Genomic DNA, 19519 nt, shown 5'->3' with positions numbered 1-19519 from the left:
TGGCGTACTTCGAGGAGGAAGCTTTGGCATCATCCAAATGGGAACTTACTTGTTTTCTACATTATGTGGATGACACATTTGTGAGCTGGCCCCACGGAAGGGACAAGTTCCTAGACTTCCTTACACACCTGAACTCCATACAACCAAACATCAAATTCACTGAAGCAGAAGGAAGATTACAATTCCTGGACGTCATGGTCAAAAGAAGAGCAGATGGCACACTGTGAAATGGGGTGTACAGGAAGAAAATGCACACCAACCTGTATTTGCAAGTGGATAGCTGCCACCACCCTGTGCAGAGGAATGGGGTGCTAAAAACACTGGTGCACAGGGTGTGCACCATCTCTGACGCACAGAGTCTGCCTCATGAGCTGGAACACCTGAAAACTGTATTCCAGAAAAATGGTTACTTGGAATGCAGAGCAGATATGCTCTCCACCCCACCTCTACAGTACAGTGTGTGGAGATGGAAAAAGTCACGGAGAAAGAGACAGCCACTGCCTATATACCATACACTGGCGCACTATCGGGGAAAATAGGATGAATATTGAGGGAACAACAAGTAGGAACTGTCTGTTGCCCACCAAATAAAACTAGAGCATTATTGGGAAGTGTAAAAGATGATCTTGGTTTGCAGAAGGCCGGCATATACCAGATTCTGTATCACTGTGGAAAGACTTATATTGGACAGACAGTGCGCACCATCGAAGATCGTTGCCGAGAACATCAGAGGTACACTCGACTTGGGTACCCCAACAAGCCAGCGGTCACAGAGCACTGTTTGCCCAAAAATCATGAAATGGACTACCAACATACCAGGGTCTTGGCACAGACATTTAAATACTGGGACAGCGTCATTAGAGAGGCTATTGAAATTTATACCAGGGATGGACTCATCAACTGAGATTGTGGCTACAACCTCAGCAGGGCATGGGAACCAGCATTAAGTCTAATTAAAAAGATGCTCATCAAAGGAAATGAATGGGTGACTAGGGCAGACTGATGCCATCACAGACGCAATCACCAGTGTCTAACTGACCACTGACGCGCGGGCGCGAACCGTCAAGAGAACGCTTCGTGAGGGGAGGGGATTTAAGATGGCTGCCCACCCTCAGGAGATCAGTCTGTCAGCACACCTGAAGATGGCAACATGTCTGATCGCCGAAATATTGTTCCCATTGGACACTAGGGACCGGCAGTACACTCGTGAACTGTTCATGCATATAATTTGTTTAGGTGGCAGAGCAGAACTCTACTAAAAACGTTTTGGAAGTCAAGCAACACAGCATTAATCTGGGTTCCACTAACTGCAGCCTTCTGGGTTTTCTGAATGAACAAAAGAAGGTTTGTTTCAAATCATCAGTAAATTCAGAATCCATAAGAAGTGTTTGGTATCAAGAAAAGTAATCATATATGAGCACAGAGAGTTTATCATAATATTACCAGATATTGACATCAAAGAGATAGGGTGTAATTTCACGCAACTCTTCTGTGACTCCTCTTAAAGGTTGAAATGATGTGCACCTTTTCCCAATTGCAAGTTCTGTTCTATTGTTTTACCAACCTGTGACAGACTGTTGAGGAAATGAGTTTTCCCACTTATATAATATTAAAACTGATTGATCCACCATCTAGTTGACCTTCCTCAAACTGGCATTGTCAGTTGTTTCCTCAGTTCAGTGTTCTTTTATTTATATATCTGTGAATCTTGTATCCACATAACAGTTGAACATAGGAACTGTGTAGTGATAATCTTCAGTGAAGCAATATCAGATCATAGAATTTAGTATTTCAACCTAATTTTATGGCATTCCATTTCAGTGCCCTCATAATCAGTGCATATCTGCACATATGACTGATTTTATGTAGTATTAAAGTTTCACAATATATTGATAACTTGGCATCAGTGTTGAAAAAAAACCTGAGAGAATTAATATTTGGATGGACTGATCACATTGTTCTATTGTAGGTGAAGGTAGGTCATGTTGATTCATTGACGGTATTTGCAAAATAATAGTAAACTGCAGCTGTACAATGAAATAAGTTTCTTATTAACCACTTGTGAGACATACACCAAAACAGTCTTTCACCATATATAAGTATGTTGGGGTCCATTGCAGATTGTAACAGGATATGTAAAGTATCAGATAGTCAGAGAAAAATGCTTATTACCTGTTGAAAAGACACTCAAATAATTTTCAGAAGTCATTCTTTGCAAAGAACTTAGGAATGTCTTGAGACACACTACGTATTACACCCTTGTAAGGATCTTTAAAATAAGATTAGGCTAATTACAGTCCTATATAATGTATTATACTTTTTATACTCTCTCTATGAATGGAACAGCATGAAAATATAATATACAGGGTGAGTTGCTAACTATTGCCACCAAAATTAGCTCCGAAAATATGATAGGAGCTGAAAAGTTTGTGGGACAAAAGTTCCTTGGGACAACGGGGGCCTTGATATGACGCTGGTTTTTCGTTGCTAGGTTGGGTCACTTAAGAGATATCAAGATCAACTTGTTTTTTTTTTTTTTTTTTTTTTTTTTTTTTTAAACGGGATGCTATAGTTTGGTACTCATTTTCTGACAATGGCTATCAGACGAATCCAATGATGTGTAACAGTAAGGTCTTTGTAGGTCAATGAAGGTAACAAAGGTGGCATGAATGTCCATTTACAGAAGGTGTTCGAAGTGGTGACCCTTGGTATCAATGCAGTGCTGCAATTTTCTTATCATGGATTGATTGGTATTCCTTATCACATTGGCACTTATTGAAGCACATGCTCTGACAATTCTCTCTCGCATATCTTTGGGTGTAGTTGTGACCTCTTTATAAACAATGTCTTTTATGAATCTCCACAAGAAAAAATCCAGAGACATTAAGTCTGAACAAGCCAGCCATGACACATCTCCTTCATGTCCAATCCAATGATTTGGGAACTGTCTCTGCAACTGATTTCTAGCCGTCAGCAAAAAATATGCCGGACACCCATCATGTTGATATCACTTTCTGTTCCTTGTTCCTAAAGGTATTTCTTCCAGTAAAAGACCTAATGTTTCTTGGAGGAATGTGGTGTGCTTCCTAGCCTTAAGATTTCCTTCAATGAAATAGGGGCCTATAATTCTGTCCTCCAGAATCCCACACCATACATTCACCAACCACAGTTTTTGGTGTGCAACTTGCTGCAGCCAACATGGATTTTCAGCTGCCCAATAATGCATGTTATGCAGATTAACATTTTCATAGTTTTTGAATGTAACCTCATTGGTAAATAAAATCAGATTAATAAATGTGTCATCCCTATGAATCTGAAGTCGAGCCCATCGGCAAAATTCAATGCGATGCATACAATCCATACCAGTTAATTCTTCATGGAGACCGAAATGGTAAGGATGACATTTATGCAAAACATGAACAAAACTACTCTGGCTCATGCCAGATTCCCTTGCAATTCCCTTGAACTAACACAAGGATCTCAAACCACAGTGGCAAGAGTACCAATTTTAGTTTCCTCATTAGTAGCTTTCCTTTGCCGGATATGTTCCTGATGCATTGTTCTCAATTTATCATACACATATTTGAATGCATGACTTGTAGGGTGAGTATGCTGAGGATATCTTTCAGTGTATAAGTCTCTAGCTCTCACTGAATTTCGTTGGCATTCTCCACAAATGACAAGCATATCGACTTCTTCTTTGAAGGAATACATCATTCACATTCACTTGATTCCATGATACTAGTCTTGCTCTTCCTATTATTGTTGTATTGTGAAACTGTCGAATGGTGTTTACATGTCAATGGCACATTAGATGGATATGCCGTATTCGGCGAATATTTACTATTTGCACGATATACGAGATAGAATTGTCAGAGCATGTGCTTCGATAAGGGCTGAAGTGACAAGGAATACCACTCAATCCATGATAAGAAGAATGAAGCAGTGCAATGATACCAATGGTCATCACTTCAAACACCTTCAGTAAATACATGCTCATGCTACCTTTGTGACCGCTGACCTTCTAAGACCTTACCATTACACATCACTGGATTTGTTTCAATAGCCATTATCAGAAAATAAGTATCAAACTATACCATCCTATTTAAAAAAAGAAAAACAAAGTTGATATTCATATCTCTGATGCCACCCTACTTAGCAACAAAAAACCAAAGTCATATTAATGGCAACATTTGTCCCACAAACTTTACAGCTACTGTCATACTTCCAGAGTTATTCTGGGTGGCAATAGTTAGTGATTCACTCTGTATAGTAGAGAAGAAAAAGTAACCTTTGCTATACATTTTGCAGTGACTTACAGAACGTAAGGTTCCTGGTGAGCTAGAATTAGATTCAGCTGAAGAAACAGAATTATGTGCACTGTCAATAAAAAATTACACTGCATTATAAAGTGAAGGCTTCTGATAATGTTGACCATAATGAATCTGTTGGGCAAGAACTAAGTTGAGTGCTATTTAAGAGTAGTGGACTATGTTACATGTTTTCTCTTCATCACCATCATTATCATCATCAACAACAACAACAACACAACAATAATGATGGCAGCAGCAACAACATATGAAACACAACATTACATTACATGTGCACACATTACAGTACTCTGAACAGTTAGACTTAAGAAACACAGCATGCAAGCTGCTGAAATTGCTTTAACTAGAAATGATTGTTCCAATTACAAGCCATATAGTGCACCAAACCATTAATTACACAAACAAATGTATTTTATAAAGAAGAACACAGTGCATATATATGTGTATAACAGATCTTGAAAAGCAGTAATACTGCCCACAGAATATGGTAAAAGTTTTTACACACTATTTTCCTATAGTGCAATATTATTATTCTTTGGAAAATGCCTGATTGTCAAACTAAGCCCACATTTTCAGTGAGGCATAAATACAATCCCAGTATGATTACAAGATGAAGTAACACAGATGGGACCTCAATTTTCCATTATGACATGCACTGTATTTATTATCTATGCATTTACAAAACCAATAACTAAATGATTCTGGTGTGCATTGAGAACTGAAACAGAAGTAGTACAGATTAAAAGTAATTCCAGATAAAATAGATTTGATCTGAATGATTACATACGTTGTTGCTAAGTGATATATTAATACAATTTAAAGTTAACATAACTAATGTAAATGCATAACTCTGAAACAGACTATTAGCATGGCAAGAAGAAGCTGAAATGAAAGAAGCAGTGAATAATTTTTAAATTACTTAGAACACAGTTTCTTCTCATTCATTTTAATTTGTTTCCTTATTTACAAGCAGCAGCACAGGGAAATTATAAGATGTGATTCGCCCATTTCACATAATATTAATGATAATAATTGTGCAAAAAATGTTTCAAACTTACTTTAAGAGGAATTGGTGTCACTTTTGCAGGTGCATACAATATGAAGTTAAAACTACCATATACTCCATCATTTATATAGTACATGACTGATGTTTTGGATCCATCCTTTACATTACGAAGCTCTCTTTTGGAGTGGACATTTGCAGCAAGTGTGTAAGCAGAAGCAACATAAAAGCGCCCTGGTTCTGCTATAACTTGTGTGCCACAATCAGGAAAGAATTCTTCCAGAGCATTATTCACCACCTGTGCTATCTGTAAAATTGAAAGAAAAATTATATGTTACACAACACTGTGTAGTGAATTTCTTTATATGTGAAAGTTCTACTTCAGAATGAGATTCAATAAAATTGTATGTGTGCTTGAAATATAGCAAACAAAACTGTGTATACAGGAAATATAAAGTAAGCTTTTGCAAGTATTTTGTACTTATTGTAGAGAAAAAATTATGCAATGTTTCTGTAAACCAAGAAGTTCTCTAACAAGTAAGAGACTTATAATATTACCCTGTCTAAAGAGCAACCCTTTTCACCAGGAAAACCACCACCAATATCAATTAGTTTCATGGAGAAACCCAGAAACACCCCATGGTCAAAAACCTTTCGGGATGCTGCAATGGCTTTGTGATAAATAGGTGGATCATCACAGCCAGAACCAACATGGAAACTGACACCCACAATCTCTAGTCCTAATGAGTGTGCCACATTCATTAGATGTGGTGCCTCTCTCTCTGGGTCACAACCAAATTTCTTCCCCAGGCAGCTTTTTGCTATAGCCGCATCACATCGTATCCGTATCACCAGCCTGAAAAATGAAAGACCGAGTAATATATTAAGCTAATTTCTTGATTCTCATTGTCTTACACAGTATTTTCAGAAAATATAGTTATTCAAGCAAACTAAATGTTCTTTCATGTTTTTCTTACAATATTTATTTATTTATTTATGTCAAAAGGAAAATTGATTGAAAAAACTGCAAATTACAGGGAGACAGGATGGTTGGCCACTACATACATTCAGAGGGTGAAATTTTAAGACTGCTAATATACACTCCCAATGAAAGAAAAAGAACAAATTATGCATTGCTTTTGGAAGTGTATGGTCAAACTGGCCCAATGGCTTAGTGGTCAAGTGCCAGACTACAAATCCAAAGGTCTTGGGATCGATCTCTGGTCAGTTATAGGACTTTAACTGCCATTTACAACTTCTTTTACTTCTAGCAATATTGTCTTATGTGAAAAATGCTGAGCTCCACTATGGTTTGGGATCCACATTAAACTGTAGGTATCCCGATAACTGGCTTGATAAGGCACTTCAAAGGTCGAAAGAAGGCAACAACATACTACCTCCAACAGAACCATGCCTGGTAAAGTACACTACTGGCCATTAAAATTGCTACACCATGAAGATGACATGCTACAGATGCAAAATTTAATGGACAGGAAGAAGGTGCTGTGATATGCAAATGATTAGCTTTTCAGAGCATTCACACAAGGTTGGCGCCGGTGGCGACACCTACAATGTGCTGACATGAGGAAAGTTTCCAGCCAATTTCTCATACACAAACAGCAGTTGGACCAGCGTTGCCTGGTGAAACATTGCTGTGATGCCTTGTGTAAGGAGGAGAAATGTGTACCATCACATTTCCGACTTTGATAAAGGTCGGATTTTAGCCTATCACGATTGTGGTTTATCGTATCGCGACATTGCTGCTTGCGTTGGTCAAGATCCAATGACTGTTAGCACAATATGGAATCGGTGGGTAATACGGAACACTGTGCTGGATTCCAATGGCCTCGTATCAATAGCAGTCGAGATGACAGGCATCTTATCCACATGGCTGTAATGGATCGTGCAGCAATCCCTGAGTCAACAGATGGGGACGTTTGCAAGACAACAACCATCTGCATGAACAGTTCCATGACGTTTGCAGCAGCATGGACTATCAGCTTGGAGACCATGGCTGCGGTTACCCTTGACTCTGCATCACAGACAAGAGTGCCTGTGATGGTGTACTCAACGACGAACCTGCATGCACGAATGGCAAAACGTAATTTTTTTGGATGAATCCAGGTTCTGTTTACAGCATCAAGATGGTCGCATCCATGTTTGGTGACATTGTGGTGATCGCACATTGGAAGTTTGTATTCGTCATCGCCATACTGGCATATCACCCGGCGACATTGGTTACACGTCTCAGTCACCTCTTGTTCGCATTGACGGCACTTTGAACAGTGGACATTAAATTTCGGATGTGTTATGACCCACGGCTCTACTCTTCATTCGATCCCTGCGAAATCCTACATGTCAGCAGGATAATCCACGACCACATTTTGCAGGTCCTGTACGGGCCTTTCTGGATACAGAAAATGTTCGACTGCTGCCCTGGCCAGCACATTCTCCAGATCTCTCACAATTGAAAATATCTGTCAATGGTGACCAAGCAACTGGCTCATCACAATACGCCAGTCACTACTCTTGTTGAACTGTGGTATCGTGTTGAAGCTGCATGGGCAGCTGTGCCTGTACACGCCATCCAAGCTCTGTTTGACTCAATGCCCAGGTGTACCAAGGCCATTATTACAGCCAGAGGTGGTTGTTCTAGGTACTGATTTCTCAGGATCTATGCACCCAAATTGCATGAAAATGTAATCACATGTGGGTCTAGTATAATATATTTGTCCAATGAATACCTGTTTATCATCTGCATTTCTTCTTGGTGTAGCAATTTTAATGGCCAGTAGTGTACTTTGGTGTTCAAAATGGTCTTCTTTAGACTGATAACTGCTTTCCTTAAGTCCTTCCTGAAGAAGGAAAGAAAGATAGGTTGGGACAAGCATGAGAGGAGACAAAGATTTGGGGGATTGAGTGGGGGAGGGGGGGGGGGGGGTCAGAGAGAGTGGCTAAAAATAATACACTCAATAGAAAGTTGATAGATGAATGAGCAGGAAGTAAATATGGATAATGAGTAAGAGATGAGTGCAGTGAAGAACTAGTATGAAAGTGGGAAAGGAGACAGGGAAGCACCAAGAGAATGAGAAAGAGAGAGAGAGTAAAAATGCAGCTAAAAACTAAAAAGGGGCATCTTAATGTATATTTAGTACAGAGGTAGGAGGATCCAAAGTCTTGTTGCTTGTTGGTGGGTTTTATATTTAGTGAGGTTTGGATATGAACTTTCATGACATGATGGTCAATGTCAAGGACTTGGAAAAGCACCAGATGAATTGAAGTTTGGGAATTGGAGTTACACTGTTGCAGGAATTAGAGAATTTTTTGCTTACCACATGCTCAGAGCACAAAGATGTTATTGCTAACTCTGTACAAAGCCACAAGGGGAGGGAGGAGCTGCATCTGGATGTTGAGGAGTACTTCTTCCATGCAGCCCAATGAAATGGTGTCATAGGATGGGACCATTCCAGTTCCTGCAGCTACTCCCTAATTTATTTGTAGACAAGGTCCTTAAATGAAAAGTACACTGCGCAAAGGGATTAGCAGAGCATGTTTTCAAAACCTTGTGATATTTTCCAATGTGTGAAATTTGACTCACTCAACAATGAATCTATATCTAATCCCAAAGTTGTGGTGACCTCTTTCAACAATTTCTTTATGAGCATAACTGAAAAACTGGTCCAAAATAATCCGAACACAAATTACCAACTAGCAAACCAAAAATATGACACATGCACAGAGTCAATTTTGATTACCAAAATCACTGAAAATGATGTTTCAAATGCCCTCAGAGAGTTAAAAAATTCATATTCAGTTAGAATTGATGGTATCCCAGCAGCTGTAATCAAAAATTGTGAACACACAATTGCTGAACCATTAACTCACCTCTGTGACTGTTCTTTCCAGGCAGGTATCTTCCCTGAGGCTCTGAAACTTTCTAAAGTAATTCCTGTCTTCGAAAAAGGTGATAATAAAGATATGAATAACTACAGGCCTATCTCAATCTCATCCTGCTTTTCTAAAGTTTTTGAAAAAATAATGTACAAAAAAAATGATGGACTTCATTGAAAAAAAGATTTATTAAGTTTAGCTCAACATGGGTTCAGAAAAAAACAAATCTTATGAAACTGCAGTATATGATTGCATAAATACGCTTTTAGAACTGTTAGATAGAAAACAACCCATAACAGGCATATTTCTGGATCTGTCAAAGGCTTTTGACACTGTTGACCACAAAATATTACTGGAAAAATTAGAACACTATGGTATCAGAGGAATTGCAAACAACTGGATTGCTACATTCCTAACCAATCAGATGCAGAGAGTCAGCATGAAATATACTAATAGACAAAGCAATTCAATAACCGAAATACTATCAAGAAATAAAACTGTAAAGCAAAGTGTTCCACAGGGCTCAGTATTGGGACCCCTAATTTTCCTCCTGTATATTAATGACTTGAGCCTGAATGTTGATACACACAAAACAATAATATTTGCTGATGACACAACTGTACTCCTCAAAGTGGAGAATACAGAGGCTGTGCAAAAAGCTGTGAACTTGGCCACTTAACAACTGAGCAACTGGGCAAAAATCAACAGATTAACTATCAACACCAAAAATACAGCTTCCATGAACTTTCACACAACACAAAATGCAAATTCCTCTCAGCCATTTGTCACTATAAATAACCAGTCAATAGATACCGACACTGTTTTCAAATTCCTGGGTCTGTGGGTTCAAGATAACCTGAAATGGAATACACATGCAGAAAGGTAAATGCCATGCATTGAGTGTTCTGAAAGCATGTGCTAGCCTGAAAACATTAACCAGTGCATACTATGCTTACATACAAGCCCACCTAAAATATGGTGTAATATTCTGGGGAAATTCTCCAACTGCTCTGAGCACATTCAGAATCCAGAAGAGAGCAATGAGGATTATTACTGGGAGCAAATCCAGAGACTCCTGCAAATCCATCTTCAGAAAGCTGGAAATCCTTACACTGCCTTGCCTCTACATTCTGGAGACTCTAAAATTTTTCAGAAACCACATAGTGCCAACTGACCCCAGAGTCGTAAAAAATAATGAAATACATGAACACAACACCAGGAAAAGCGCAAACCTGCATGTTATACATACAAACACTCAACTGTGAGTTTTCCACTTGGGCCTCCAACTGTTCAACAATCTTCCCACTAGTATTAAGCCCATCGAAGACAACATAAAATTTAGCAAAGGCGTGAAGTCATATTTGTTCTGTCACTGTTTTTACGCTGTAAATGAATACTTAGAAGAGTAATCTTGCTGTTTGTGTTAAATTGAAAACATTGAGCAATATAATACATTAGGATACTATAGGCCTATGTTAATATATGTTAACAATGTTAAATGAAATTTTCTGACATCTGCAACACACTGTGTACAATCAGATCACATGGAATAAATAAATAAATAAATCATCTACTATTTTTCCTTCTCTTCCTTTTCGTACATTCAAATTCCAGTGCCCCCTCACAATTAGGAAGCAATTGATAATTACGAAAGATAGGTTTATTCATCATACACTTTTTCTTCTTCTTCTTCTTCTTTAAAATGACAATGGTGGTAGTATTTGGAATTTCATCCCCCAAAACCGACCCTTCAGTTCACCTCCTTGTTATTTTAAACTTATCGGCATTTATTTAATTATTTTGCATGGTGTCATTAAAAAACAGTATTACAATAATTGTACATTTTAAAAATTAATATATTATAAATAGAATTTGGAAGTATGTGCAATATAGTTATAAAAATGACCTCGAAGTCTTGTAACACTAGCATATCTGCTGACATGTGTTGGTCTATATTCTGAAAAAGAAAGAATACACCTTTTTTAAATATAAAAAGAACTTAACTGTAAATTAAAAATAAGACAATAAGCAAAATAAAGGCAATTTGTTTGAAAAAGGACATCTTAAAAATACAATTTGAAACGAAGTAAAGTGAGATAGCTGCTCTTGATCCAACATAACCTCTAATAGGAATATTATTTTTTATTTTCTGCTCTCCTTCCAATAATAAATAGTTCAAACAGAAAAATTTAATTCAAAGAATTACTGTACACTACAGTCACTTTGGCCCTTTGTGGGTAACTTTGATCCACTGGTTGCAAAAAATTTAAAATTGTTTCTCTCACGAAAATTACCTCATTAGCATGGTGCAAACAAGGCATTATGCATTTTAAATGCACACATAATGATCTAAATGGCTATGAGTTCCCTGAAGTAATATCATAGTTTAATATATACAGTCAAGACACTCTCTGGTGCGAAAATTGTTACTGTTTAACAACTGGAGTGAGACTAGCACTTCAAGAAATCAGAAAACAAACATTCATATGCTTTGTATGGATAATGCTTTCTTTATTTAACTATTTCATACTTAATTAATGAAAAGTTGCTATATTTTTGCATTCCATGTGGTAGTAAATTAACAATAGACATGAATTATCTTAAAATACGTGTGAAAACAGCTGGATCACACTGATTCAATGATAGAAGGTACAACTTATTGATGAAGAAACAATTTTGAATATCTATATATTTGCAGCTTATGCTGCTGAAAGCAGGAGAATATAGACACATATTTCATGCATGAGAAGCATATACTTCTGTTGTTGTCTGGTGTTATTATCACAAGCACTTTATTTGACAATTTAAAAAAAATTTATGGGGTCTAATGATTCGCCCATATTTAGACTTAACTCATCTTTCTAACACAGGAATACTTTTGTAAGTGTAATCAGTTTTGCTTCAATAGCAAATGTTTTAAAGATTCTTGCGTTTGTGACTCAGATTTAGCAACAATTGTGGAACTGGTTTCTTCTACATTAGGTCGCCGGTCGCCAAGCACCCCTACGACCACACACCTTCACAGCTTTGGAGGCACCTTCATGCATTGATTGATTACCAAGCTCTATCAGATGCTGCACTGTGGATCTTGTGGATGGTCACACTTCCTTTGGACCTACAGCTATACCTACTATCTCACGTAGTGGACTCTCCCAATGTCTGTCTATGCATGGCCAATCAGGCCTACACAATCATTCGTCACCAACACTGTCTGTCATGGACGGCAATGACTTTGCCTTCAGCTACATCCCCCATCCTCTCCACACCACCTCGCCTCCAAGCTTACCCACTATGCTCATAACATGCAATGTAAGGGAATGCTGCTCGCAACTGTTATGCACCCTGTGCGTACCCACTTCAGGAGCAACGTGGAGGGGTGTCCTTTCACTATCTACTCAGACCATAAACCCCTTGTTGACGCAATGTGCAACTCAGCAAAGGATCTACTGCCACGCCGCTTCCAACACATAGTCTTCATTTGCCAACATTCTTCGGACACTAGTTACATCCATGGTGTGGAAAATGTTGTAGCTGACTATCTGTCTCGTAGCTCGGTGATCTCCATGCCCTTGAATTTAGATGGAGTGGTGTGACTTCAGACTGAGGGTGCAGACATCCAATGACTGGTTTTGGATGATGAGTCTTTGCTTGCCATCAAACCTCTTACTCTCCAAGTGTCATCAACCCCTGTCCTCTGCAACATCTCTACTGGCACCTCCCGCCCCTTAGTGTTGTGCGATCCTTCAGTGTGAGATCTTCAATGCTTTACACAATCTGGGCCACCCCAGGACATGGGCAATGACAAGACTAGTGACTGAACGTTTCATCTGGCCATGTTTGCGGCATGATTGCCGCTCCTGGGCATGCACATGTGACCCTTGTCAACATAGTAAAGTGAGTAGATATGTGCAGCCTTCTTTAGGACAGTTCAACATCCCCAATGGCAACTTACGGCACATGTCCATTTATGTGATCGATCCTCTTCCCCCTTCTGAGGGGTACAAATACATTTTGTCTATAATTGACTGCACAACCCGTTGGGTTAAAGTGGTTCCTCTGGTTGACATTACTGCAAATACCATAGCTTGCACTTTGTTATCGGCATGGGTGGAGAGATTTGGCTGCCCACTTTCACTTACAATGGACCAGGGATGACTACTCGAGTCCTCACTTTTTGCTCAACTGTGTGAGCTGTAAGGAGCAGCCAAATTTCACATGACGGCCTATCATCCGCAGGTGAATGACTTGGTTGAGCGATGGCAGAGAACTCTTAAAGCTTCACTTATGCCCCATGGTGGGCTTTGGGCTGAGGCTCTTCCTTGGGTATTACTTGGCATCCACTCCGCCCACATGTAAGACCTGAATGCTTTGCTGGTGGAGATTTTATATGGAGAACCTCTCATCCTGCCAGCCAAATTCGTCAAGGACACACCCCCACCTGGGAAACTGACCTTTCGGCCCTCACAGAACAAGTGCGTACACACGTTGCTCGCCTTTGCCCACCCCCACCTCTTGCTCATTCCACCCCACCAGTGTTTGTACACAAAGACCTGGTGTCGTGCGAATTCGTCAAACTATGAGACAACTCAGTACGGATGGCCCTGCAACCACCAACTACGGTCCGAACCACATCTTACACCGCGGAGTTAATACAATCGTGATAGTACTCCATGGACGACCGACTATGGTTTCAGTGCACTGATTAAACCCTGTGTTGTCCATCTCTGAGCCATGTTCCACTGCCCCCAGCCAGCCTGCCTTTGCTCACACCTTGCCCGCTGATGCCGCCACCTGAGCAGCTGTACGATGCGGCTTCCAATGTGACCACTTCACGCACCAGACACCGACTTCATCTGCCACACTGGCACGAGGATTTTGTGCTGACATGAGCTTGCTTTGCCCCCATGCTCTGCACTGCTGGGGGGAGGGGGGGGTGGGGGGTGGGAAGAGAGGGGCCTCTGTGGCGCCTCTGGCATGAAGCGCCATGTGTTTCAACTGATGTTCTTTGACTTTACTTTTAGTTCACTTTGTCTATGTCTCACTGTGCACCATGTTCGAAAGCCTCTCTTGTATTTGCTTTGTTCAGGGTTAAAATAAATGTTCATTCAACTGCAAAAATGTGTTCTTATGGTTCTATGCCATGTAATACCCACAGACTCTTTACAGCAGTACACCACCATTCTCATCTCAGCCTCCACTGCACATAATTATCCCACTAGCCTAGTTAAAAAGCAAATTTCTGGGCCCATCACATCCAATCCTGATACTATTGATCCTTCCACAAAACAGCTTCGGAGCACCATTGTTAACTCAGTATTATCCTGGTCTGGAATGTGTTAATCAGCTACAGGGCTGTGATTTCCTAAAATCAAGCTCTGAAATGTGATTTATTCTGTCTAAAATTATGCCCACCACACCTAAAATAGCTTTCCGTTGCCCTCCCAGTCTCTGCAATATTCTTGTCAGGCCCTATGCTCCTTTTGCACCCATCTCCCTACCCTATGGCTCCTACCTCTGTGATGGTCCCTGCTGCAAGACTTGCCCTATGCATCCTCCTACCACCACCTATTTGTAGCCCTGTAACTGGAAAAACATATACTATCAAAGGGGGAGCCACCTGCAAAATGACATGTCATACACCAGCTACACACATCAAAAAAAGTTTTGAATCACCCCAGTTCCCAGAACTCCTAAAGATAGACATTGACTGTGGATATTGTATCACAGACACTGTCCATTTGACTGTTCAGAGATGTCACTAAACCCACCCAAAGATATAAACAACCATCCATGAGCAGTGTCTATCAGATGGAGGGTGTCCAACAGTCAATCAGTTCCTGTCATTCTGCCAGGAAGGGGGTACATGGCTTGTGTTGTCTGTAATTCAACCATGCCTAGACGGTCAATACTGTGGTTTGATTGCATCTGCATTGTTACTTGGTGCCAGGAAGGGCTGTCAACAAGGGAAGTGTCCAGGAATCTCAGACATTCAGACATGAAGGAGATACAGAGAGACAGTAACTGTCAATGACATGTCTCACTCAGGTTGCCCAAGGGCTACAACTGCAGTGAATGACTGCTACCTATGGATTATGGCTTGGAGGAACCCTGACAGCAACGCTACCATGTTGAATAATGCTTTTCATGCAGCAACAGCACCTCATGTTATGACTGAAACTGTGCGCAATAGGCTTTGCAACCATGACACCATGCAGTGTGGTACAGGTGGCCCAACAACATGCTGAATGGACTGCTCAGGATTGGCATCATGTTCTCTTCACCGATGAGTGTTGCATATGCTTTCAACCAGACAATCATCGGAGATGTGTTTGGAGGCAACCCCATCAGGCTGAACACCTTAGACACACTGTCCAGTGAGTACAGCAAGGTGGAGGTTTCCTGCTCTTTCCAGGTGGTATTATGTGGGGCCGAGTTATACCACTGGTGGTCATACAAGGCGCTGTAATGTCTGTACAATACGTGAATGTTATCCTCTGACCGACAGTGTAACCATATCGGCAGCATATTGGTGAGGTATTCATCTTCATGGATGACATCATGCACATCTTGTGAATGACTTCCTCCTGGATAATGACATCACTTGAGTAGGGTGGTCAACATGTTCTCCAGACATGAACCCTATCGAACATGCCTGGGATGGATTGAAAAGGGCTGTTTATGGATGACATGACCCACCAAGCACTCTGAGGGATCTACGCCAAATCGCCATTGAGGAGTAGGACAATCTGGACCAACAGTGCCTTGATGAACTTGTGGATACTATGCCACAATGAATACAGGCATGCATCAGTGCAAGAGGACATGCTGCTGGGTATTGGAGGTACTGGTGTGTACAGCAATCTGGACCACCACCTCTGAAGCTCTGAAGGTCACACTTTATGGTGGTACATCACGCAATGTGTGCTTCTCATGTGTAATAAAAAGGGTGGAAATTGTGCTTATGTTGATCTCTATTTCAATTTTCTGTACAGGTTCCAGAACTCTCGGAACTGAGGTGCAAAACATTTTTTTGTGTGTGTATTATGTAAACATTGTTCAGCTTTCTACATCAGCATGACTACCATCAAATTATCAATTAGGATGAATGTGCATAAGCAAAGGGTATATACTGGCAACTCGCAATATTCTGTTGTAGAGCATCTCGGCACCTGTTTCACCACACGGGCCATCTGGATTCTTCCCCCAGACACCAGTTTCTCAGAGCTCTGCGAGTGGGCACTAGCACTAGAATATGTCCTTGGTTCTTACTACCCAACTGGCCTTAATTAACGTTAATTTCTTCTGTCTCAGCTTTTCTTCACTGTAACTTCTCTTTGCTTCACTCTGTTTTAGTTGTCTACATCTTTCATTGTCTTTCCCATCTATTTTTTCACTGCTCCCTCCCACCTCAATTATGTACAATGTGCTTAGCTTCTCACTCTTATTAACTCTTGCATGATGTTTTAGTAGAAATCTCTGTCTTGAATATTACCCTGTCTTACACCTTTAAGCTCTCAGGTTTTGAAATCTCGTCCGATGTAGCCCCCACAATCAGTCTTTCCTTCCCATCCTGTATGGTAAGCCTTACCTGACCCATCGTTCTGGGTGACTTTTCCAAAATCTACACATTTTCCTAGACCTCTCCAGTCCTTTTCCTTCATCCTTCTTCCTTCCCCTTCAACCCTTCTGCCTGAAGAAGGAGCCACTGTCTCCAAAAGCTTGACGATCACAACAGTCTTTTATGTGTGTGTTCAGCCACTGCTCAGTGAGTAGATTTTTTATCTATCCAATTAAATAATTTTTCAATTAACAATTGTTTTCGTTATTAAATAGTGTAGGTATTACATCCCATGTGCGTTTCTTCCATTCCACTTTCACTGCTTTGGCTGAAAATGTAGTGATCAAAACTGTACTTTCTTCAGTAGATATATGAAGTCTCTCTGCAAAAAGTCAGATCTTATAGTGTTTACCAGCATTTTTTGGTTATTAAAGAAAAACAACATTATTCAGTAAATGTCAGTACATTACAAGAGAATGGTAAATAAATGGTACTGTAATGTACTGTTTTGTATCGCCTAGTATCATTAGGAAACTAAATAGTAGCAAGTGTAGTGCCATTTTTATGCATTGTCAATTTTTATGGCACTACATATACTATCTATTGTAAAAACTATGTTACAAATCAGTATAAACGTTAGTTTCAAACTCATCTTATATGGTATTCAGAAGTATGGCTTGCTGACTACTTGGGATGCTACCATTGCTGCAGGTAACAGAAACAAATTGGAGTATCATGGTTGTTATGTTAGACTGTGGTAATATTGTGTCTGCAGCATTGGACTCAATGTTGATCATAAAGATTTTGACAGCTATTACACCCTTAGTAACTTCTGCCTGAAGAGTTCACTTCTGCCTGAAGGGTTCACATCAGGTAGCTAAAAATACAGTGAGTGTAATTTTGCATTCTGCCAGTACTAAATAAGGTGAGACGCTGTCACTTGTATGACATTCAGTTTGGATAATGCATTTACTGCATCTATAACATGGTACAAATTTTTGAAAATATGAGGTTACCTTAGCCTGGGTCAAAGTAACCCTAAAATGGAGATGAATTGGTGTTAGAATCTGATGGTGATTCTGAAAGTTTTTCTGATGTGCAAGATGATGACCAGCTCCACAAAATTTTGAAATGTAAATTAGCAGTTGGGTAATATGCTAGTTTTGTATAAAAACGTATTCTGGAACTGGGACTGAGGTTATTGACAATATTGCTACAGTGAACTGTATGGGAAAGACAATGTCCTGTTGCAAATGGTCAGAACAAAAAGATACACTATTTTATTCTTCAGAGGATTTGATGAAAAGTGTCAGTCCAACTAGCAAAATATGGGTATTTTCAAGTACTACAGCTTCAGTACTGTAATTTGTATAATAAGTCTCACATCCATACAGTACAGTATTCTTAACATAAGATTCTATCAGCATATAGTTACCATTGGGTAACATGTAAGTCAAAAATTAAATAGTCACTTGATGAAATATACTCCACCTGCTTGTTTACTGTAACACTTTGTGAATGAGTTCAACATTCCCTGTCCCTGTCCCTGTTCGTCATGTGTGTGTGTGTGTGTGTGTGTGTGTGTGTGTGTGTGTGTGTGTGTGTGTGTAGTTTATGGGCACTTAACGGCGAGTTTATGAGTACCCTCACACCCATTAAAAGAAACAAATTTGGATAAAACAGTGAAAATGTCAATGTATGTGCTAATACAATGAAGAAATAGTAAAATGTTCTATACAGGAAGTTAAAACACAAGTAAAATGACAGAGGAGATAAAGAAATGCACAGAAAAATGTGACTGGTTGACCACTTAAAAAAAACATGGATGAGCCAGTCACTTTGTGAACACAGTAAAACCATTTCCCTATAATCTAGAAAAAAGTATTGGACAATTCACAGAATTTTGAAACTCAAACCAAATTCATTTGAACATTACTTAAAATAGAGCACAGACCCAGTGGCAAATCCGCTGTGGCCGACTGGTCGAAAAATAAAATCCAGTCCAATAAAATGTGGCACACAAAGATCTGTACACCAAAAGCGCCACACATTGGAGGGTCCTCTTGCCAGAGCAAGAATCCATGCATCATTGGGCTGTGGCTGGTATGAAGATGAGTTAGAAAGACTTCCTCCCATTGAAATGGCTGGAAGAAGGTATCCCATTGCCAAGTTGTGGGTTTTACTACATGGAGCTTATAGTCAGTCATTTCCAGCCACTCATCTTCCCATCAATGCATGACTTTTTACCTCAACAGTGAGGTGACTGCATGCAGGGGGATGGCACATTGAAAGAACTGAGAATCACAACATGCCTCCTTGGCTGTTACATCTGCACTTCCATTCCCCTCAATACCCATGTGCCTTGGTACCCAGCAGAAATACACCTCCTTCCCCAGTCATTGTAGTTGGAAGAGGGCATACTGGATATTCTGTACTATTTTATTTGCTGGGTTCAAGCTTTGGAGAGAGTGAAGGGCACTCAGAGAATCATAACAGATAAGAAATTTATCACTGGAAGAACATCTCAGCTGCTTCAGTGTCCACAATATCACATATAATTCTCCATCGGAGACAGTAAATTCTTGAGGCAGTCAGACCTTGAGGACAAGATCCAGGAAAATGACAGAGCAACCAATGGAGTCCCCCTGCTTAGCCCCATCCTTAAAGAAAGAAAGTATATCATTAAAAACAGAAGCAGGAGTGCAGTATCTATCCTACTGCACTAAATCTAAAATT

The 19519-nt window shown here is 39.9% G+C and overlaps 1 protein-coding gene across 1 annotated transcript in view; it reads right to left on the bottom strand.

Moving 5' to 3' along the window:
* LOC126195492 (ornithine decarboxylase 2-like) overlaps nucleotides 1-19519 on the bottom strand; it is a 488128-nt gene that overhangs the window by 30800 nt on the left and 437809 nt on the right. The window contains exons 6-7 of the mRNA XM_049934120.1: nucleotides 5893-6190; nucleotides 5390-5641 (exon numbers count right to left, since the gene is read on the bottom strand). Coding sequence (XP_049790077.1) covers nucleotides 5390-5641; nucleotides 5893-6190 — 550 coding nt within the window. The remainder of the gene's footprint in view (nucleotides 1-5389; nucleotides 5642-5892; nucleotides 6191-19519) is intronic.

This window comes from Schistocerca nitens, chromosome 7, assembly GCF_023898315.1.
Source record: "Schistocerca nitens isolate TAMUIC-IGC-003100 chromosome 7, iqSchNite1.1, whole genome shotgun sequence".
Classification (NCBI taxonomy): domain Eukaryota; kingdom Metazoa; phylum Arthropoda; class Insecta; order Orthoptera; family Acrididae; genus Schistocerca; species Schistocerca nitens.
The sequence above is the reverse complement of the archived record's forward strand: the minus strand, read 5'-3'. Positions and strand labels throughout refer to the sequence as shown.